The sequence below is a fragment of the Tetrahymena thermophila genome (genome assembly GCF_000189635.1).
Source record: "Tetrahymena thermophila SB210 genomic scaffold scf_8254803, whole genome shotgun sequence".
NCBI classification, from domain to species: Eukaryota; Ciliophora; class Oligohymenophorea; order Hymenostomatida; family Tetrahymenidae; genus Tetrahymena; species Tetrahymena thermophila.
In genome coordinates, this window is record NW_002476559.1 from 1,000,048 (window position 1) to 1,023,033 (window position 22,986).

General features: G+C 23.9%; 7 protein-coding genes across 7 annotated transcripts; 3 read left to right on the top strand and 4 right to left on the bottom strand. All coding sequences in view use genetic code 6, as the record gives it.

Annotated features, from left to right (window-relative positions):
* Positions 1–952: 952 nt before the first annotated feature.
* Positions 953–8,191, bottom strand: TTHERM_00011340 (AAA domain protein; the record flags this gene model as incomplete). The annotated part of the gene is made up of 12 exons (XM_001008213.2): positions 953–2,485; positions 2,575–2,698; positions 2,763–3,185; positions 3,343–3,520; positions 3,601–3,661; positions 3,715–3,807; positions 3,865–4,180; positions 4,234–4,358; positions 4,413–4,508; positions 4,665–4,777; positions 4,852–5,477; positions 6,246–8,191. The coding sequence occupies 12 exons, from the start codon at positions 8,189–8,191 to the stop codon at positions 953–955; spliced, it is 5,634 nt and encodes a 1,877-aa protein (XP_001008213.2).
* Positions 8,192–8,686: 495 nt separating this feature from the next.
* On the top strand, positions 8,687–13,607 carry TTHERM_00011350 (transmembrane protein, putative; the record flags this gene model as incomplete). The annotated part of the gene is made up of 12 exons (XM_001008214.3): positions 8,687–8,836; positions 10,072–10,562; positions 10,641–10,787; positions 10,840–10,921; positions 10,972–11,159; positions 11,402–11,486; positions 11,667–11,977; positions 12,032–12,540; positions 12,607–12,848; positions 13,030–13,177; positions 13,240–13,337; positions 13,395–13,607. 12 exons carry the CDS (start codon positions 8,687–8,689, stop codon positions 13,605–13,607), a joined length of 2,664 nt encoding a protein of 887 aa, XP_001008214.3.
* Positions 13,608–14,128: 521 nt separating this feature from the next.
* On the bottom strand, positions 14,129–14,398 carry TTHERM_000011369 (splicing factor 3b subunit 5, putative; the record flags this gene model as incomplete). Its single annotated transcript, XM_012795661.1, has 1 exon — positions 14,129–14,398. The coding sequence occupies one exon, from the start codon at positions 14,396–14,398 to the stop codon at positions 14,129–14,131; it is 270 nt and encodes an 89-aa protein (XP_012651115.1).
* Positions 14,399–15,397: 999 nt separating this feature from the next.
* Positions 15,398–15,742, bottom strand: TTHERM_00011370 (transmembrane protein, putative; the record flags this gene model as incomplete). Its single annotated transcript, XM_001008216.3, has 2 exons — positions 15,398–15,604; positions 15,719–15,742. 2 exons carry the CDS (start codon positions 15,740–15,742, stop codon positions 15,398–15,400), a joined length of 231 nt encoding a protein of 76 aa, XP_001008216.2.
* Positions 15,743–16,303: 561 nt separating this feature from the next.
* On the top strand, positions 16,304–18,989 carry TTHERM_00011380 (kinase domain protein; the record flags this gene model as incomplete). The annotated part of the gene is made up of 2 exons (XM_001008217.1): positions 16,304–16,997; positions 17,122–18,989. 2 exons carry the CDS (start codon positions 16,304–16,306, stop codon positions 18,987–18,989), a joined length of 2,562 nt encoding a protein of 853 aa, XP_001008217.1.
* Positions 18,990–20,498: 1,509 nt separating this feature from the next.
* On the top strand, positions 20,499–21,075 carry TTHERM_000011389 (transmembrane protein, putative; the record flags this gene model as incomplete). Its single annotated transcript, XM_012795662.1, has 2 exons — positions 20,499–20,669; positions 20,734–21,075. 2 exons carry the CDS (start codon positions 20,499–20,501, stop codon positions 21,073–21,075), a joined length of 513 nt encoding a protein of 170 aa, XP_012651116.1.
* Positions 21,076–21,139: 64 nt separating this feature from the next.
* Positions 21,140–22,558, bottom strand: TTHERM_00011390 (hypothetical protein; the record flags this gene model as incomplete). The annotated part of the gene is made up of 1 exon (XM_001008218.2): positions 21,140–22,558. The coding sequence occupies one exon, from the start codon at positions 22,556–22,558 to the stop codon at positions 21,140–21,142; it is 1,419 nt and encodes a 472-aa protein (XP_001008218.2).
* Positions 22,559–22,986: the final 428 nt, after the last annotated feature.

Consider the following 22,986-nt stretch of genomic DNA (forward strand, 5'->3'; position numbering starts at 1 on the left):
AAAAGACTAAATAAATATTCCTCTTTGTTTAAAATTATTTAAATTAAAAAAAATATTATCTCTTTATTTTCAAAAAGTTTTTTTTTTTAAATTTGAAAAATATCCAAATTTTCATCAAACTTTATGGTGTAATTAATGTAGTAAATAGGAAAAATTTTATTTAAAAAAATGTATAATATCTAAATAAAAGAAAATACTAATTTTTAGTAGTAAAAAGATTTAAATTTACTTTTAAAGTTTATTTTCATTTAAATTTTGTATGGAATCAATGAGAGCTGCAAACCTATTTTAGCTTTTTAAATTACTTCAAATTTTGATTAATGAAAAAGTTTTGATATACTTTTAGTCATTTAATTTCTTTAAAAAATTTAAAATATTTTTTAAAGTTAAAATAAAATTTTTGTTTTAAATTATTCAAAGTTAACGCTGTTTATTTATTTATTAACTATTTTTAATTTATTTTTTAATTTTATTAATTCAATTAAAGAGCATAAAACTATTTTATTAAATTTAAATATCAATTCACTAATTAAGTTTTTCTTTCATAATTATTCTACAATATTTTCATCTTTTTTAAAATATTAGAAATTCATATTCAAATTTATCTTTTTAGAAAAACTTAAATAATAAAAAAATGAAAAAAACAAATAATTACTACTGAAAAATAAGTAATTAATTTACTACTTAATAAACTAACTAACAAAGAATCATCAAAAAAAGAATGTAGAAATTATTTCATAAAAAAATGGTTTAGTTATTTATTTAATTGATTAAATGATATTTATAACTCTATTAATAATATTATGAGTAGATAGATAGATATATATTAAGCTTTACTTATGTTATATATATTATTATATTCTAGTAGTTTGTTTTTATTATGTACAACAAAAATTATTTCTTTATATTATATTTTCATTCTATTCAAATATTCATTCATTTACTCATACATTCATTTTGAAATTAAGCTTCCTAATCCACCCTTAGTTTTGGAATTACTTTAAGAAGTAGAAGGTACTTATTGCTTAGAATTAGTTATACTATTTAACAATAAAGCACTGCCACTAGTATAATTAAGCTTATTTTGGCTTGGTGCTGCCCCTTAATCTTATTTTTAATTATTTTACTTTTAGTCGTACTTTAAATTGTTATTTTAATAGCTCAGTGATTGCTTAGATATGTTTTATAAGGAACTTGATGGAGAGTATGAATTTTTATCAGAATCTGGATTGTAGGGCTTGCGAATATAATTTGTAAAATTATTTGAGCTACTTTTACTATCATGATTTTGCTCTTTAATAGTATTTTTTGAGTTATCTCTTCTCTACTACCTTAACTGCTCATAGATATCATCTTCCTACTAATTACTTTTTTGAGGTTTATAAAATGATTTTTATTATTCTTTATCATCGTTGCCACCTAGAAGAGATCCCAAACCTTTTTTAGAATTTTAATCATTTGACTGGTTATCAGTTAATGATTAAAGAGTTTACAAGCTAGATGAAGGAGTAAAAGTACTAGACTTACCCAAGTTAGTTTAACTAGAATTTTATAATTTTTATTTAACTTAATTTTAAGCACTTTACACAAGTTAGACCATAGAAGCTGGAGCAGAAGGTTTTTATTGAGTTAGATTTGATGAAACTGATTTATTTTAAAGCTTAAAACTATCTTTATCTTATTGAGAAAATTCTTTCTTTAACTTTTGAATGTTTTCTCTTCTTTGCTATCCTAATTATTCATAAATGTCTAATTAACCGGTCAAGTTCTTTTTCTGTTCTTGTTCTTATCTTTTATCTTGTGGCACAAATATCTTTTTTAGCAAATCATTTTAAGGATCTTCTTCTTTTTTAAGATCTTCAAGCTTATTAACAAATATTATTGGTGACTTCTCTTCTTCCTACTTCTTCTCCTTTTAAGGTTGAGAAATCAAAGCACTTAATTTAGCTAAGCCATTTCCTTTCATGCTATTCATTTGCATTTATTCCTGCTAGACAGAGAGAGCTTCTTAAAAGGAAATACCTGTCCTCTTAGCCTTTTATTGCTTTTATTAATCAAAGTCTTCAGGTTCTTATATGATTTCTAATAAATTGCTATTTTTTTTATCCACTATTAGAGTTTCTGAAATAATTATTAAATCTTATGATTACTTAACAATAGGTGCGTCTTATTTAATCTATTCATTAGGTCCTTCTTTATTGTTATTATCTTGCTTATTTTCTGGTTACTATTCCGTCTAAATTTCGTTTTCTATTTACATTTTTTCTTCGTCGTTATTTTCATCAACTTGTATAGGCTCAAAATCAGTCAATTTCAGTTCATTAACTTAGTTTTGTCTTTGTATCATCTCTTGATATTGCTCTCCCCAATCTTTTTTCACATAAACCGAAGAAGAGCTCTCTAACAAAGAGCCTTTTAGTACCATTTTACCGATATCACTAATCTAATCTTTGTTTCTAAATTTGCCATACCTGTTATTTTTTGCCTTTTTGATAAAAAAATGAAAAATATTTCATTTTAAATTTATAAATAAACTTTTTTTGTGTAAAAAATACTGATAAATCACTAAATTACCATAAAATCTACAAAGGCTCCCCAAACAGGGTTGGAATTAAGAGTGTCTGCGTGACCTAAAACAATTAAGCAGTATTTAGCTCTTGTTAAAGCAACATTCATTCTTCTTTCATCTTGTAAGAAACTTTATTTGTATTTAATAAATACCAACATTACAATAAAAAAAATGTATTTAGTTATTTATTTACCCAATCATATTCTCTCTCCATTCTTGTTTACTGTTTACACGGACTGTTGTAAAAATGATAATATCCTTTTCCTACCCTTGGAAAGAATCAACTGTGTTAACTTGAATAAATTTATGGTATGACTTAGGAATTTATTTGCGAATCAATTCATTAATAAGCCTTGTTTACTGCTTATAAGGAGTGATAATACCTATTGAAAGAGTTTCTTTACTTTCTGGTTAGACTTTTTACTATCTTTCGATTTCATCTATAATTTAATTACATATTGAAATAGAAGCCAGACCTTCAGCTTCATTTTCATAAGACTTTTAATTCATTTTTTCTCTACTGAAAACAATATCAATAAATTAAGTATTAAACCTCTCTAATCTTTATAGATAATTAGGAAAAGGACGATTAGCTACTGAAGGACCATCTTTTAATCTTAATATCAACAAATTAAAAAATAAAAATACATTTTCATCAAAAATCATAAAAAAAAGTATTCAAAGAAAAATGAAATCGAAAAGTTGAAAATAAATAAATGCTAAAAAATTAAATGAATGTATGAATGAATGAATGACACAATAATTTAATTTACTTATTATCGTAAAATTAAATAGAAGGAAACTCTCTGATATTAGGATGCATTCTATATTACTAATCTAAGAAATATGGCTTAATCTTATTGTCAATGATTCTTTCAAAGAGACTTCTATTATACTTCGTAATGTTACTCTCAGGTTAGAAAGTTGTAGCTGGCAACTGTTTAGGATCACCTAAATTTAATAAATTTAATATCTTACATACAAAAAAAATCGATAATGAGATGTATATGAAGAGATTAAGTAAGAATTACCGATTAAGATCATTTTGTTTGGTTAATAATAAAGGGGAATGATGTTGTTAGGCTCTGTGCACTGTTTATTATACAATTCATTTACAAAAAAAAAATGATAATTTAGAAATTTACTTAAGCTGCTTCGTCCACTATTAGAACTTCTACTTAATTTTTAAATCTCTCTAATTTTTCGCTCATAGAACTAGCCAAAGTACAGCATACAACCTATATAGTAATTTTAAATGAATTAAAAAATAAAATCAATTAATTAATTAATTTTACATCAGCTAATCCTAATAACTAGTCTGATATATTCTTAATTTGATCACGTCTTGCAACTTTTTCTAGTTTTAGAATTGAAATTTTTGATTGAAGCTTTCTCTTTTTATCAAATAGAAAATCAAGTTCTGCAGATAAATCTGAACCCGTTAATTCTTTTTTAGATTTTTCAATTTACTAATTAATTTTTGCAACTTCGATTTACATATCTATTAAAGTATCTTCTTCTCCTTTTTTAATTTAACCATTCATCTTCATTTCTTTCATTTTTCTTTCTATTTAATATTCTAAGCACGCTTTCTTAACATTTTCAGAAGGTCTAAATTAATAAATGAAAATTAATTTTATTAATCTCAATCTTTAAAAACTTACACATAGTCTATTGCACCTATACGTATAACGTTTACCTTGACCTTTTATCCTCCTGGTGCAATAAGGTCATGTTCAATAATTCTCGAAACTATTTCGTCTACTGCAGTGTTTGAAGGAGCACAGATCTAATCATTAATAAATAAATAAATTTACAAACTTATAAATGTCAATTTAATTACCATTATTTTAGGCTTTGTATGATCTTGATTCTTCTTAATATAGTGATACAGCCCAGCAAGAAGACCCAAAAGCGTATGTGTTTTACCAGTACCAGGCTTTATTCAATAAAATAAATTTAAAAAACATATCTAGTTAGAAAAAATTCTATTAAATTACAAATTTATTAATAAAAATAATTGAAAAAATTTTTATTTTTTATGTGAAAATTTAAAAAATGAAATTGAAATAAATGCTATTTTTTATTAAATTACTGGGCCTTAAAGCATGCAAATACCTTAACTAGTTAAGCAAATTTCTTTAATTGACTGTAATTAAGAATCATTGTATCGATTTTTCAACTCTTCAAAGAAATCAACTAAAGAAACTTTTTTTACATTAAGATTGATAAATTTAATTTAAAAAAATTAATTAGTTTATTTATTTATAAATTTATTATACATGGATTAGCAACTGGTGTATTGTTTTGTGTGATATTCAGAGGATTATATATGAATCTATTTATATCATTGTATCTCATATTTTTTATAGACAAATATTCTCTAATGAATGTGGTCATTTTTTAGAAGTTAAATATTTTTATTGGAATAGAACCATCATATCCAACAAATTATTTCACAAATGCCTGGGCATCAATGTCTGCATAAATCTTAAGTGTATCTTAACCATTAGACTCTGGTGGTACAACCCAACCAAAGAATAAGAATTACTTCTTTTTCTTAAATTCAGTTTAAGTCAACTAGGTAAAATCTAATTCACTTGAATTTGACATCAAAACAGCATGATTCTTAAGAGTGCATAATCTATAAAAATCATCTTCTGATGTATTAAGTTCACCGTTTTCTAAATCTTCCTTTTGGTCTTTGAATACTGAAGACCTCTATACAGTAAATTCAATAAATCCATGGTTGTTATCAGATAAATTGTTCAACTTAGCAAAACAGCTAAACGGCTGTCTGTAATTTTCGTTTGATTTAAATGATTAAAAAACTTATTGAACGTTAGAAATACATTCCATCAAAAAGAGATATTCAAATATGGTATAATACTCTTTCCAGCTGTTGAATCTATTTTATTAATAAAAGGAAATATTTTAAATAGATTCTATCAATTAAAAAAAATATCTTTTTAAGCTATGTAGGCATATTTTATCAAATAATTAGTCAATTTTAATATAAAAATAATTTTAATTAAATGATAAAAGTGTTTTTCTTTTTTGTTTAAAGGTAGATGCAATTAATATAAAAAGCAAATTGGTTGATTTATTAAAATTTAAAAAATATCAAATTGGAGGGAAAATTTATGAAAGCTTATGAGAAATATGGTAAACTGCTTAGAATTCAAATAAATAATTAGAATAATTCAAAGGAAAGAATGTCTGAAACGAAATTAGATTTATCTTAAAAATTCTAAATTTATTTTTAAAATCAACTAATGATTCTTTATTTTTATAGCTTTTTATCTGATCTCAAACTTTTTATTTCTAAGCTTGTTTGTCTGTTTGTTGTATTAATTACTGATGATTATTTGCTTAAAGAAAGTAAAAATTGTATTAAAAGACATCTTAAAAAATTCTTTTAGTTTTAGAAATTGTAAATTTATAAATTAGTTTTAATTATTATTAAATTATTTGTTTGCTTGTTTGTATGTTTGTTTCCTAAAACTAATTTTTGGCATTTCCCATTAATAAAATATTTCTATCTAACTAAATAATCTAACGGTTTGAATGACCATTTATTTTTTACTTTCCGTTAATTAAATTGAGAAAATTTTATTATTATTAAATTGTTTTATCATAAAAAATATTTTATTTATATATTAATTTAGCTAATTACTTGTTGGGTATTTTTTTGTTTTCAACTCTGATAATTTCCTCTTTATTGTAGTCCTGAGAGAAGATAAATTTGATAAGACTGTAAAAATTTTTTCTCTCTTCTTGGTTTTCAGTTTCATCAAATAAAAATTCAAATTCTTTATCATATGCTGCCATATCAACTACATTAGTTTTTCCCTATTGTTAATTACTTTCATCTTTTTTATCATTTTGCTCGTTTTTATCATTTTTATCATTATTTTATGTTTATCCTTCGCTAAGAATTGAAGGTATGCTAAGGTCGTTTGCTAATGATTGTAGTATAAATTATTTAGGCTTCTAATTTATGCATAACTCTTAATAAGTCTTCTTTTTTAATTCAGCTAGCTACTTTTATCTAATTAATTCTTGCATCTACTATCTTTTTTTAGACAAAAGTTGTTTTTCTCTTTGTATTTTTGAATTTTCTTGTCTTTTCCTTTCTTCTTCTTCCTTCTTTTTTCTCAATGGCTCATTTATCAACTTTTCTCTAAGCTTTTTTTCTCTTTCTTTTTCTTTTTCATGCATTTTTTCAAGTTTTCTGCTTTTTTCCAAAATTCTTTAAGCATGAAGACTTTCCATTTAAAATTGTGTTCTTTTATATTAGCCATTTTCAAGTTTTTGGTTCTTTTTTTTCTTGCTACCTGAACCTTCTGAATTGCTATCATCTTCATCAGAAGAAGTATCTTCACTTCTTTCAGATTCATTATCATCATTTGCTTTATTATTTTATCCTCTTACCCTCCCTTTGTTAAAATGATCAGAAATAGCTGGTTTTTTCTCGTTTTTAAAAAAGTTTTCTAATATTTCCTTGTTTCTGTTGCTTTGATTCTGATCCCTATTCTAAGGGGGGACTATTAGATTTTAGTTTTTTTATATATTAATAATTTATTAAGTTTAAGAAATAGCCTGCTGTGATTTGTTTTCCAATTAATTTGGATTATTAGTGAATCTAAACATATCAAGCTATTTGAAAGCATCTTATCTTCTGACATTCAATGAAGCAGGATCGAGCTAAAATCTACTGGAAACTCTAATGTTATCTAAATTTGGCTATAATCCTAATTTTTGTTTTATATTTCTATCTTATGTTTATTTATCCCTGATGCTTTAGAACTCCAATTCTTAAATTACCTCTTGAGAACTCTTTTATTGACTATTACTCTAAAAATTGAAAATTTCTTTAGAAGAGCCAAATTAATTTTCCTAGGAATTAGAATGTTTAGGCATAAAAATCTAATTAGGCATCAAGCTCCTCTAAACAATACTTCCATTATTACTATTATTACTATTGTTCTTTTATTGCCTACTAAGAAGTGAAGATAGTAAACTATTTCCATTTTATTTCAATTAATTGTTTGCAGTTAAATCTCCTTCTGGTAATATTTCTATTGAATCATCAATATCATCATCATCGTCTTCTATATTTATTTATTGCTTTGCCTATGGTCTCTTTGTAAATGGTCCAATATCTTAAACTTCTGAAATATCATCATTATCATCGCTATTGTTGTTTCTTTCAAACTCATCAATAATTATGCTATAGTTCTAATTACTTTTACTATGATTCTAACTATTTTATGTATTCTACTTTGATGTTATGATATTTTGTAGATGGGAAGTATTTTTTGGTAAAGCCCCAGAAAAGAAATCCAAAGTCATTTAAGCACCTCCTTACCTCTTAAAAGAATGATTAGTGATTTAACTTTTATCTTCTTCTTTGTTCTCATACTAAAATTCTTTAATACCATCTAACATTCTATCAACGCCATTGTTTTAATTTTTTTACTTTGAAAAATAATATTCAATTCCTCTTTTTTACTAATCATTTTAGTCTATCTATTAAGACAAAAATGATAAGCTACGCTACTGCTACTACTATTAATAACTCTTCTAGCCATTAGAAGAAGAGTTAAAATAATTACTCATTCTCTTTCAAACTTTTTTGTACTACGTAATGTATTAGAATATGTATTTTTTATGATGATTGCTAGCTATATAAAGCTTAAGTAGGATTCTTTTAATATTAGATCTTAAAACAAACACTAATTAATTAATTTTTTATCAATCTTTTTTAGCAAAAATTGTAAAATCTTATATACTAATAATTATATGACAATAACACTTCAAAATATTAATTTTTATGCTTTTCTAAATCTAATCATTTAATTGAAATATTAATTAATTAATCAATCAATCAATTTTAATCAGTATCAAACATGCAATATTTGGTATTTAGACTAATTCAATTATTTGCAAAAAAATTCAGTTTAAGAATTTAGATAATTAAATAAGATATATATATATTCTTGAAAAAGAAAGAAGAATTCATAAGTATAAAATTTAAAAAATAAAAGCAAGCGCCTATTACAAGCAGAATTTAATAATAAGCAATAATAGATTCATAAAATTGGCATCTTATTAATGTTAAAAAACAGGCAAGAAAGGGAAATTGAAAATGCAAATAGATAGCTGCTTTAATATGAGAATTAGTTGAAAGACATAGAAATAAAAGTTAGTGAATTGGAATCAAAAAACTAATAGTACACAACTGAACTAGCTTCTATCAATAAGGTAATCAATCAATCATCAATTTATCAATATAGAATGTAATTTAATAAATCACCTATTGCAAAATAATATAATTAGGATGGCAAGTATTATCAAATACAATTATTTTATTAATTTTCCCAAAAAAATCAATATACATCTACTTTTGATCAAAATACACTAACTATTTTCTGCTTTTAATAACACCTAAAAATTTAAATCAAATTTTATACAAACAAGCAAGCAAGCAAAAAGCAAATACTTTTTGTTAGTTTTTAAAAACGAATAAATAAATAGATAAAAAATACAAACATAAATACAATCTTACACGACAATATTCATATTTCTATATAGATTAAAATAACCTGAAATGGAGTTCGTTTATTCAATTAAACATTACTTAAACATTTTAATTAAATAACTAATTGAATCTAATTTATAAATCAGATAAAAGACAATTGGGACATATTTAGAATTTATGTTTCCCTACTTAAAAAAAGTAATATAACATTTTAGAATTGCTTTATTGAGAGAAATATTGAAAAAACTATTTTGATTTAATGATATTTTAATGAATTTTAATTTAAATTCTGTAAATTTATTCTTCTGAAATTTTTAAATAAAATAAATTTAGAGATATTAATTAAAAAATTATCTAAAAAAAAAAATTTTAATTTTATTTTGAAAAATGTTTAATTTTATCAGTGATTTAATTTTATAATAAATTTAATCCTTTATAGTTGAATATTTTGTAGACGATTTTCAGTTAATATTAGAATATATTAGAAAGAATTTAGATATTTTTAATTGATAATTTAATCTAATTCTCTTGAAATAATTATATGAAAATAATTTCTTAAAGTAATAATAAAAAATTTCTTTTGAAATAAATTTTATGATATATTCCTGTCTATAATGATTAGATAAACATTTTTTCTTCAAATTATATTTAAAGAATCTATGCTAATACTACTTTTTATATTACTATTAAACATGATTGATCACTCTAATAAAATTAATGTATTATGTTTATTTTTATCAAATTTTTAACTTAAATCAATTTATTTTTTAATAATTTTTTATTTTAATTGATTACTTACTGATTTTATTTATTTATTTTAATTAATCTTTTGATTGATAAATCAATCAATTTAACGATCTAATTGTAATTTAATTATTTTAATTAAATACTCAATTTGAAAAAATTAAAAATAATTTTGTTCTAACTTTTAAAATATGAAATTTATTTAAATAAATAGTCAGTTTTAGAAAAAGAAAAAGAAGTTGAAGAGATGTCATAAAAGATCAGAGATATTAGATTAGAACATGGAAGCTCAGATGCAAAATAAATATAACTTTTAGAGAAAAAGGTTAGAGAAATGCTTTAACAGTTTTTCTAAAACTGCAAAAAGCATGCTATTCGCTAATAGGATAAAAACAATTTTATTAGTAAAGAGTCACAAAAAGCCAAACCTAATAAAAATTAAAATTAATTGGAAGATGGATAAGATAACTCAAACATTGATTTACAAAACTTATCATCAGATAGAAAATTTTTAGGTTAAAATAATAATAATGATAATAATAAGCAATAGAATAAACAAGATTCCAAGGTATCAAGAGCTATACCTTAGGGTAATCAATCATTTCACTTTGTAATTAAAGTTAGAAACGGATAGTAAGTAAATGATGTTCCTATTGACCTTGACCAAATTCAAAAAGTTTCTAATCTTAGAGACTATCTTTCAAAGTAATTATTTAAAAATTTTCCTATTTAAAATAACTTATATTTAATAATTAAAATTAATTATAATTATAAAAATAAAAGGACATACAGCATCCAAAAAGAGTTTCTTTTTTTATATGACGAAAGTGGCAACATGCTACTAGATGAAATGGAATTATAGCATTCATTATTTCCTAATGTTTTTAAAACCATTAAAAACTACACTCCTTAACTCACTATTGAAGTTAGGTATTGATTGATTAATTGTTTTTTCTCTCTAAACTTTTATTTTTTTTAAAAGACGCCATAAGAGCTCTAAGAAAGACAATTAAAATAACCCTTTAGAAACTCTAATGACTAACAATGATGAATAGAATTATGACGTAAATTTTGGATGATCCTTATTACCTTATTAATTTTCTTATTATATTAGGACACAATTAAAAATGGTAATATGAGAAAATCTAGAAAGAAAATAAGTAATTGGAGCACCTTTTTACAGAGACTTCCAAAGATTTTAAAACAATTGCAGCACTTACTAGAAAACTTAGCTATTTTAGCATTAATTGTTTTGTTTATTCTCAACAGATATATTTCAAACGATGTTATCAATAAGTTTAAGTAAATTTTTTATTAAAAATAAATAAATAAATAAAAAATTTTTATTTTTATCATTTTTCTAAGATATTTAATTTATTTATTTATTTATTATTTAAATAATTTTTTTAAGATTTTTTTTTAGAAGTGAATTTTTACATAAACTTTTAAACAATTAAGAAAGAAAATTAATTTTCAAAAAAATAAGATAAAAAATATTTATTTACTCTCATTATATATAAATATATTATAAATTTTATTAAAAGCATCAATAATTAAGTTAATAAAGCCTTAAAAGCAATCTTTACAAATAACGACAATCCTTTCTCTTAATTTGATACTCCTGTTTTTGTAATAAATTTATTAATCTCTTTGGTTTGTTTTTTAAATAGAATACAAATTAGTGATCACAAATAAATTTTTGAATTGAAAAAATTATTTATTTATTTATTTACTTACTTACTTACTTGATTATTTACTAAAAACATTTATTGTAATTAAATTTTTAAATAAATCTATAATTGAAATTAGATGGCTTTAGTTTAGTTTGGTTAACTCAATTAAAGAACAGGTTTTACTCCGTTTTTGACAAGTGTTATTTATTAAACGAGATTTAAAGCGAAAAGTGATTGTGACATTCCAAAGAATCATTATTAATTATTTTCATTTGGAACAAGCTAATATTGTGTAGATATTAATTCATATGATTAATCTTCTTATGGAGATAAAATTTAACCTTATTTTCAATATTCGTCTATACCTGGTACAGATATATCTGGTTTTATAATATATTCAAATTAGATAAAAAAAAATTGGGAAATAGATAGTTATCTTACATTTTTGTAATACTTTGAATTAAAAAATAAAATTTTAATAGCATTTTTTTTAAAATAAAGAACTACTTAGTGGTTTGACTTTCAAACATATAAAGTAACAGTTATCTAAAATTATTTTAATTCTCCTACTGGAATGGCTGTCTAATTGAAGATGACATCAACAAATATTGTCACAGATAGGAAAATTGCTAATTTGGAATACTCAATTAACTCTTTTACAGTTTAACCTGAAAGTTAAAGCGAGAAGATTACCTCTAATTTTATTACAGGAATAGCTTCATTCTTGTTACTTTTTGCTTTAATTGAATACATTGGTATTTATGGATAAAAGACAGCTAATATTACTGTCCAGCTTTACAAACAGCGCAAGGAAGAGTATGAAAGAAAAAAACTATAAGAAGAAATCGACCAAAAAGAGTTTGAAAAGAATTTTGGAGCTTAAGCAGCTTAACAAAATAAAAAGAAATCAGATAACTCTTCAAGCAAGCTTTAAGATCATCAATATTAAATAATAGATTTTAGTTGGATTTATATACTCATAAAAAGACCAGAATTTTTCGATGTCATCAGTAAAGAGTTTTCATCTATTAAAATCATATTAACTTACTTACCTAATTAATATTTATAAAAATTAGATATTATATCTTTGATATTACTTTTGGTGCAATCAGGTATTTACAGTAGTTTTAGAAGTAAAAGAGAAGGAATAATCAAACCAGATAATGAAGACTATGTTGATTTTGACACTTATATTTAAGATGAATATATCATTATTATGCTCACTGCAGTTAACACTTTACTTCTCATGCTTTCGTTTACTAAATATCTTGCTTCTTGGAGTTTTACACTCAAGATATACTCATAAATTATGACTTCTGTAAATTTTATTTATTTATTTATTTTTTATTTTTTATTTTATTTTTAAAACAAAAATTTATAATTCAATAAATAAAATGGTTTTTGAGCTAATTTTATTGTTTAAAAATTAACTTTATTTGATTAATATTTTCAATAAATGATTATTATTTAACTGATTTAATTATTTGTTCAACCAATAGTTTGTGAAAAGATCTTGGGCTATATTATTTGTGGTTATAATTATGTTGTTAATTATATCTTTCAGTTGGATGACATTTATATCTTCCTCTATTTAATATCATGATAGTTTTATATATTCAATGTTCCTTCAGGTTAAGGCTACTTTCTGTAAATTCTTTCTATTATTTTAAAAACATACACTTAGTGCTTTTAAATCAAAATCAAATTAGTTTCTAGTTTCATACAAGAACTTAGAATTAGACTACAGACTCAACCAGAAATGCCTCCTTTAGTCAAAGATGCAGTTTTTAGTCCATTTACTTTGATAGTAAATTTTTCTTTTATCAAAATTTAAATAAAATATGAATTCAAATAATTTTATTAGGCAATGCTGATTCTCCAGTTTGTAATTCACTTTTGCATATTCTCATTCTTAGCCTCTCTCATGGCTAATAGTATTCATATTACAAAGGAACGCATGGAAAAAATTAGTAAGGAAATACAAGATTTTGAGAAACGCAAGGTTGTTGGTTAGACTATTTTCTTTAGAAAGAGTATTAAGAATTTCTCAAAGCATGAAAACCAAGCAATAAACTGAAAAATATAATGAAAAACAAATAAAATAAATATAAAATAATTATAATCTGAAAGAAATTATTTTTAACGAATGAACGAACAAACGATAAATATTGAAAACAAATAAATTATTTACTTTTATTTACAAATCTAGTGTCTAGGAAATTTTGTTTTTAATTGATTAATCAATTAATTAATAAATTAATTTATAAGGTTAATTAATGTGTTAACATATAAATCAATTCTAATTATTTTTGAAATATGGAAATTAAATTGGATACAAAAACGAATTTAAGTGATTTAACATATAAAAAGTATAAAATTTTAATACAAAAAACTTTAGTCATTTTTGGCATCATAAATATTTTATATAAATTTAAGTAATTTTTATTAATTATCTTTGGATTGCTTAGATTTCTTAATGGCGATTTTAGTTAATCTAATTAAAAAAGCATAAATTTTATGGAATAATCAAATGTATATTACAGTTTTATTATTGATTTATTTAATATATTTTTAATTTATTGCTATTTGTATTCCTTCTCAATTTAAATCCCCTTTCTTACGCTCAGGAGGAGGAGGTCCGCAAGGCTAAATCATTTTATCTATAAATCTATTTTTCATTCTTAAACTTGTTTCATTTTCTGCTACAAGAAAATATTGCAAACGAGAATGATGACCTATGTGAGAAGCGAGGGAGTCTCTTTATATGTTAGTTCCCCATTCCCACTTTGTAGTTTCTTATGTACCAGTACCTACGTACTTTAGATGTAAATGCTCAATCTAACTTTAAAAATTAAATCTATCGTTCATGTTATTTTTAAATAAAATTCTTGTTTTCTTTTGTATTACACTTCTCTATAAAAGACAATATAAAGTAAAAATAATATTGAATAATGTGCCTATTTATGTACTTTTAAAAAATTAGTAAAATTTTGTAAATATCTTAATGTCACTCACTTCATCTCAAATATTTCTATTTCTTCGCATATCTCATAATTAAATTCATTTGTTTTGTTCTTTTATTTATACTTCTCCAATTACATTTTTAATAAAAATATTATTTTCACAAAAATTATTAATCAAATTTTATATCTAAGACATATTTTTTCATAATAGAATCTTATAGATAAAAACAAAAAAACATACAAACCATTTTAATTAAACTGGTAAACCATGCAATACTTTTTTTATTTATCAGTAAATATTTGATATTCTCGCATTGAAATTAATTTATTTCCAAATCTTTATAATTCAAAAACAAAGTAGAAATTTCTTGAATTAAAATTCTTAAATAAGTAGCAAGCACAAACATGAATTTTTTTATTTTAAAGCAAAAAAAATGATTTAAAATGGAAGAATTTAATTTTAAACTTTTTATGAAAATGATAAATTTTATATATATAAGTTATATAATACAAACAATTTGTCATGCAAAATATTGAAATTATTTAGTAAAATATTTAATTGGTAATTCATCAATTGTTTTTTTATCAAAATAATTGTGTGATATTTTAATAAAATTAAAGATTTTTAATTTGCAAGCTATGGTATGTTTGCAATTCATAAACATTTTTTTAGATGAGATTAATATTTTATCGTTGGCAATATTTAAATCACGTATCGAAAATAATTTGAAGAATTGTTTTATATTAAAGGGAATGATAGAATTATTATAATTTAAGAAAGATATGCACTATGTACAACTAACGAATACTGTATGATAGAATGAGAGTGTCTTTTTTATTTTTATTTATTTATTTAATTACTGCTTTTTTTGATATTTACTTTTAAATTTGCTAGTAAGTTCAATCAGACTTCTCTGATAGTATGAGGTTAATCCCTCTAGTAGAATATCACTGATTTGTTAGCATAGTCTGGTCTTGTAAAGTAGACTCTTTCAACTTTATTTTCGAAATAAGGATTAAAAACTTTATCAGAAAGACCGACGTAGCCGAAGAGGACAACAGTTCCTAGTAATAGACTTGCTCTAACTCCAACATTGAAGAAGCGATTATTCTATTTTTATAAAAATATTTATGTTAAATTGAGTATTTCTTTCTTAAAAATATGAATGGATGATTAAGATTGCTTAATCTATATAAATGAGTATTGTTGAGCTGAAAGAATTACCATAATAATGTTGACTTTATCCATTTTTGCTGACTTTTTTATATGTTTAAAATGACTCTGTTTTCTTAATAGAAAGTTTACTTTGAATTTAATGTATTTTTTTTTGTATAATTATTGATTATATCTATCAAAACCTTCTGTATTCTTCTATTTATATCAAAGCATTATTATTATGAAGATACTGATTGATACGGTAATAATAAATTAATTAATCAATCAATCAATTAAGGTTATTTGGTTTAATGTATAAATTTTATATGTTTATGTGTATTTCTACAAATATTTTGTTTTACTTGAATTAGAAGGTTGCTTTTTATTAAATTTTACATGCTGTTCAAAGGATTATATTGCCTAATTTATACTAAACGATTAAATATAATATTTTCCAAAAGAAAAAACAAAGATTAATTGCCAAATATAGCAAATTAAATTAGAATAAACTTAATAAAAGGGTTTGAGATTTAGTGTTCCAAAAATTAGCATTTTTAGTTTATTCTTTAGGCACGGATAAAGGCAACACCAGAAGAAGATAATCAGTTTAATAAGGAATTTATTTTGAATTTTTAGGTAGTTATACTCTTTCAAATGGGAACTAACTTAAAAAAATCAGACTAAAACAACTAATAGACATAATAAAAAAGCAAAGTATCCACTCCAAGAAGCAAGAAAACTCCAAAGCCAATTTAATCATAAAAGCAGTCGCTAAAGATAGGGGATAAGATTACATAGGATGGTATAGTATAAAAGAGCTAATTAACTAAGAGCGACTCTAAAATTACTAATTAAATGAATACTTCAGAAGACAATATTAAATTAAATAAGATAGATAAATAATGTAATGAAAACCAAGATAAAAAAAGCTTAGGCAGCGCATAAAATTTTTAAATGAATTAGTAGAATACAGAAAACTTAGGCGAAATGAATAATTATAACAATAGCATCCATTTAAATATAAATTATTTTCCTTCTTGCATGGAAGAACCCAATTTTGCAGTACATAATAACTCCTCTAGCTCTCTTTCTAACTCATCTGGATAGCCGAAAAAGCAAAGAGTTATAATTAAATAATCCTAGTCAAATGAAGTAAACTAATTCTAGGGAGCACCCCAAGTAAACAAAGCAGAAAATGTGTATAAGAAATCAGAAAAAAGGATAATAGACTTATAAGATAATTGCCAAAACAACCATATAAATGGAGTTGATTTTAGCTTTCAAATGAACAATGACAACTGTTAAGGAGACTTTCAAAATGATTGTAATCCATCATAAATAACTCCTAGTAATACAAACACAAATATATTATTTACAAATTACTTTTGCTTATTTGTTTGATATATTTAATAATTAATTAGATATTTTAAATTTAATATTCATTCACTAATCTAATATTTTTAAATACTTAGGCGGGCTATATCAAAATAATCAAAATTTGAATTAGCAAAATAATAAATAGTAGAATTAATAAATTGCATGGCTCCAACAAGCTAAAAAAGAAGACATTTTAGATCATCAGCAGCAGAATCAATAATATCAAATTATTTTAGACAGAAAAAACTCAAAAAATGCAAGCAAAGAAAAAGAGAATCCTGAAATAGGTTTGAAATAAGCTCATTATAACAATAATTATGGAAGCAATGGCAATAATAATAACAATAATAATTTTAATAACCATGGTAATTAACTCCTTAGGTAAAATTAAAACTTACTTTAAAACCCTTTAGCTATGCAGAATATGTAAAGTTCGCCAATAAACTCACTAGTTGGCAGCAACGGAGAAAGATAAAAGTTAAATATTTCTCTCTCTGATTAGTTAGTAGTGAAGAAAAGTGGAAGATATTTAGATGATTATGATAATGTTGAGTAAGATTCAAACTCACAAAACAATGGTAAAAGACTTATTATGCTAGGGAGAGGAGGGTTTGGCTAAGTCTTTCTTGTGAAGTAAAAATAAGGAAATAAAGAGGAGAGGGCGATGAAAGTAATTATGAAATCTGTCTAAGAATCAATTAGAGAAGTAATGATATTGAAGAAATTTTCACATCCTAATGTGCTTAAAATTTACGAATATTTCGAAGATGATTAGAATATTTATGTAATCACTGAGAGATGTTATGGTTATAACTTGTTCGATTATATTATACTAAGAGGAAAGTTTGTTGAATAAGAAACTTGCAAGATTGCTGATGGTGTTTTAAGAGCTTTAGCAGAAGCTCACAAACAGAATATAGTCCATAGAGACGTTAAGCCAGAAAATATCATGCTCGATTTCGATGAAACAAGATAAAAGTTTGTAGTAAAGTTGATTGATTGGGGTTTAGCAGAGGAGATAAAAGGAGATTATTTGTCAAAAAGATGTGGCACTCTTCATTATCTCGCCCCAGAAGTATTAAATAAAAGATATAATGAAAAAGTTGATTTATGGAGTTTAGGCATGGTCCTTTATACTCTCATTTAAGGATCGCCGCCTATTTGTGGCAAGTCCTAAATGGATATTTTAGAATAAGTTTAAGAATTCAGATGCGATTTTAAATATCGTTGCTGGATTGATATTTCAGACGAAGCTAAAGATCTTATTTTAAAGCTTTTAGAGAGAGATTTTAATAAAAGAATCAGCGCAGCAGAAGCTCTCAAGCATCCATGGTTTCATAAATTCCTCGGCTAGGCTAATATCAACACTCAGGATCTTACAATTTCCTATTAAAGTCTAGTTAAGTATACTGAGCAGAACGCATTTAAAAAGACCATTTTAGGTTTCTTTGCATCTCACGTAGTATCAAAGAGAGAAAGAGTCAAATATATTGAAATGTTTTAAGCTCTTGATACAGATAAAAACGGTGAATTGAGCATTGAAGAATTAAAAGCAGGATTCTCTAAAATATTTGACAAACAAGAATTGGAAGTTTGTGAAAAGAATATTGAAGATATATTCTAAAAGTCGCTAAGTTCAATGTTTGAAAACGCTTAAGGTATTAAGTATGAGGAATTTATAAGCTCTATGCTAGCATGCAGTGCAACCTACTCTTAAGATCAGCTGCTTGAAGCTTTCCAAGTATTTGACAAAGACAGAAACGGTAAGATTTCATTAAATGAAATAATACAAACTCTTGGAATCTAAGAGTAAACAGAATTGATAGATTGTTTCAAAAAAATAATTGAACAATCAGATAACAATTAAGATGGTGAAATAGACTTTGAAGAATTCAGATAAATTATGACCAATTTCTTAGATAAGCACTCTCAAGACCTTTTGTCCTAAGAAATATATTTGTGAGGGAGAAAGAATCAAATGAAAAACAATCAAAAATAAACCAATAAAATTAATTTATTTAAGTTATTTCTAATTTTATTATAAAATTAGCTGACTAGAATCTGTTTTTATTAAAAAATAAATCAATTCAGTTAGCCAATTCTTTAGCCATCCAACAGGCATTCTTAAATTAAATTATTTCAATAATTTGAAAAAATCAAATAAAAATAAAATAATAATTTCTATATTTATTTATAATTTTCTCTACCAGTAGATGACAAAATCTACACCAAATTTACAAATTTTCGTATGTATGTAAGTATCTATTTATAAAATTAAATAACTAGATTTTGAAATGTATTTTATGGAAAATTTAGTTATTTTATTTCTTTTTCGTTCATGCTAATATGTTTTTTATGTTAAACAATAAAAACATATTTTATTTTAAAAAAAATATTTTGTAAACTTTAATCATTAAACTTTATTTAGCAAAAGCTCATCTCTATGAATTTATAAATATTAAATGACACTTTTTTACTAAATCACTGTTTTATTTTAGGTTTGGCTACATTTTTTTTAATTAAGAAAAATAAATCAAATTCCTTCAAATTTAAATTGCTTTTAAAAAGCTTGGAATAATTAAAAATGAAATTAAATAAATACTTTTTTGATAATTAAATAAATAAAACAATTATTTTTTATTTATTTATTTATTTATTTATTTATTTGTATTTTACTTTATTATTATTTTTAATTGCTAAAATTAATTACTAAAGAATTCACTAAGAAATTAAACTTTCTAAAATTAAAAAATATGACACTTTATTATGATTATTTATAATAAATAAGCACATTAATCAAATACCAAAATTTATTTTCTAAAAAGAGTATTTTACAGCTGAGATATTTAAATTTCTAATGAAAATTTTCTAAAAATTAGACTAGAATTATTTCTAGAAAAAATGGGTAAATATCAAATAAAAGAAAATGATTATAAAAAGAATATTATTATATTAATACCAAAAACAAATACTTATAAATTATAATAGATTATTGGTACAAATTTTTTAATAAATTATCAACTTAATTAATTCATTGTTTTTGGAGGAGCTCTAGAAAAGATTAGATGTTTGTAAGTGAATATATATATGAATGAGTGATTAATAGATTTTAAGGTGTATTTTTGTGTTTATTCAGTGAGTTTGAGGAGTTTGTTTTAAAAGAGGAAGAAGAAAGGTATTAATGAAGACAATTATTTATTTTTACTATTAAATATTATTAATTGAGTTGTGATAGTTCTATTGTTTATTCATTAAACGATGCTGACTGTGAATGTAGACAAATAGTATTAGATAGAAAACCACAGCTAAATTCTGTAGTGTAGTGTGTTTTTGTGTGAGTACGGGAATAAATTCTAATCAAATTAATAGATTTAGTTGATATAATTTAATAACATAATTTATAAAGTTAATAACAGTCGTAAAATATTGAAATTTTTGTTTTTATAATTTTATTAAAATTTGTAAAATTTTGATGGTTGAAAGCTTCATTTATATATAAGGATAGCACTTCAATCAATAGTCAATCATCTACTAAATTCTTTATTATCTCATTCATTTATTTATTATTTATTTTTTGTTTATAAAATAATTATTTTTAAATATATAAGTAGTTTTTATTCAAAGTAGCCTTCCTACCTATTTAGTATATATAATTATCTTTTTTCACTGTAGAAAGCCTCAAGTAATTATTCATTTAATATCAATAGTATCAGTCCATATTAGCTATATAAATATCTATCTATTTTTCTATGTATTTGCATAGAATGATTGACGGATGGATCGATGAATGGATTCAAGTATGTGTTTTAATGAATATGTCTTTTTTTTAAAGCATGTATTTTATTTATTTTTGTTTTTTGTTTGCTTCCAAAATATTTGTGAATGATTTAATTATGGATAAATAAGCTTTTGATTGTTTTTAATTATTCTTAGCTATCTATTTTACCAATCTTATTTTGTTTGTTTATTTGTTTTATTTTTTTATATATTTGTTTGTTTGTTAATGGCATTTTTATGAAGACTTTTTTGATTTTTTTTACTTTGTTTGAATTATTTTATGGACAAATAAAAATGATTATGATTATTCATTTTGTTTCAGCTAATTTAATGCATTCATTGGTAAGTTGAAAAGCTCTTTCTTGTGTGTTCTTCTTTGACCAATTTTTCATTGCTTTCTGTTTAGTCTTAAGGATGAGAATGAGCTATTTTTGACTATAACATCTATCCAAGTAGTTTTTGATTTTCAGGGTCTAAGGAATTGATTTCTTTCATAAGGCTTTCCAAAGTTGTTGGAATATTGGCTTTATTATTTGAGTTAGAGGATTCTGCATTTTTGTCGTCTCTCTTTTGCTCAGCAACTTATGGTGAAATAGAAATGCTGCTGCCATTCTTATTGCTTGCATTGTTTGAGTTATTTTCGTTGGTTTGGTAACCTATTAAATCGTTGGGGTTAATTTATTGATTCTGTTAATGCTATTAATTATTATTGTTATTATTAAAATTATTGTTTTGATTAGATTTATTCTAATTAGCACCTTAATTATTGTTGTTGCTATTGAAGAATTAAGTAGAAGTCATCCCAGGTGTAGGTGTAGGAGTAGGAGGAGCGAAGTGGAAATTATTCATAGATGAAATACCATTGTTTTCAAAAGGTTGATAGTTGTTTGATACTATATTCATGTAAGTACTGTTATCTCCTTCAAGCTTATCTAATTCATTTAAGGTACCACCTCCTATTTTTTAGAGAGGTGCAAACTTATTAGGCATATAATAGGGAGTCATCATGGGATATTAGTTAAAGATACCAGGTGTTGATATACCTAACTATCCTGGTGTGTAGACTAAGTATGAACTACCAACAAGAGGAGTGATTGCAGATGGAGTGTTATTTCCTATTCCAGAAATAGGAGGTTTGAACAAAGGTAGTTGATTTCTAGGTGCAGGGGAGTTTATACCAGGTAAGACAAACATTGGAGATGCAGCTTCATGCTAGCTGGCGCTGGAAGGTTAGTTAAGCTGAGCTTGGCTATTTACTTGAATTTGGTTATTATGGAATCCTGTATAAAAAGGCATATATTAGTTATTCATGAAATTTAAACCGTTTTGATTGTAAGCGGCAGAGGGTGTAGAAGACATAAATTCTAAGTTTCCTGTGCTCATCATTTGAATTCCTGCTAAAGTATTGTTTTCATTTTCATTGTTAGTGGGAACATTAGCAGGATTTGCATTTGCGCCTCCATTTTATATTGGGTTGATAGAATCAGCTTTTGGAATCTTAATATTTTAACCTTATATTCCTCTTCTTGCTAAAATTGAGTTAGAGTTTGCAGGTTGGTTTTACTTATCTCCTTATTAAGAATCTAAATTGTTAGCATTTATATTACCAGAGAAGGTTAAGCGATTGAGATTTAAAGCATTTCCTCTACTTTACATAGCTTCCTTTCCATCTTCACTATTCTTTTATGCCAAACTGATATTTGTTTTCTTATTATTGTCTTCCTCTTCTTCTTCAATTTAAGGATTTCCTTCCATTAATTCTTCATCTTAATCATCTTGCTCTTCAATCTTTAGGTTCTTTCTGTCATTGTTATTTGTGCTATTAGAATGTACCAAGTTATTTGCAAAAGTATTTTTTTGCTAATTCCTCCTATTTTATCAAAGTTAAGAATTAAATTTAAATTCATATAAAACTGTATGTATGATCATTTATGTATAAAATTCTATTTAAAGGCTTGAAAAAACATTAATAGATTGATTGATTTAATAATCGACTAATTAATTGATTTATACTTTCATTCAACCTAAAAACTTAATATAAAATTCTATTTGTTATTTATTATAATTGCATGAAAATTAGTATTTGAAAATATTTATTTTGCTTTTCGTTTATTAACTTGGGAGAATTATTTATAGTTGTATTTCGCAAAAGTAAAATAAGCAAATAAACGAGGAATGGAGGG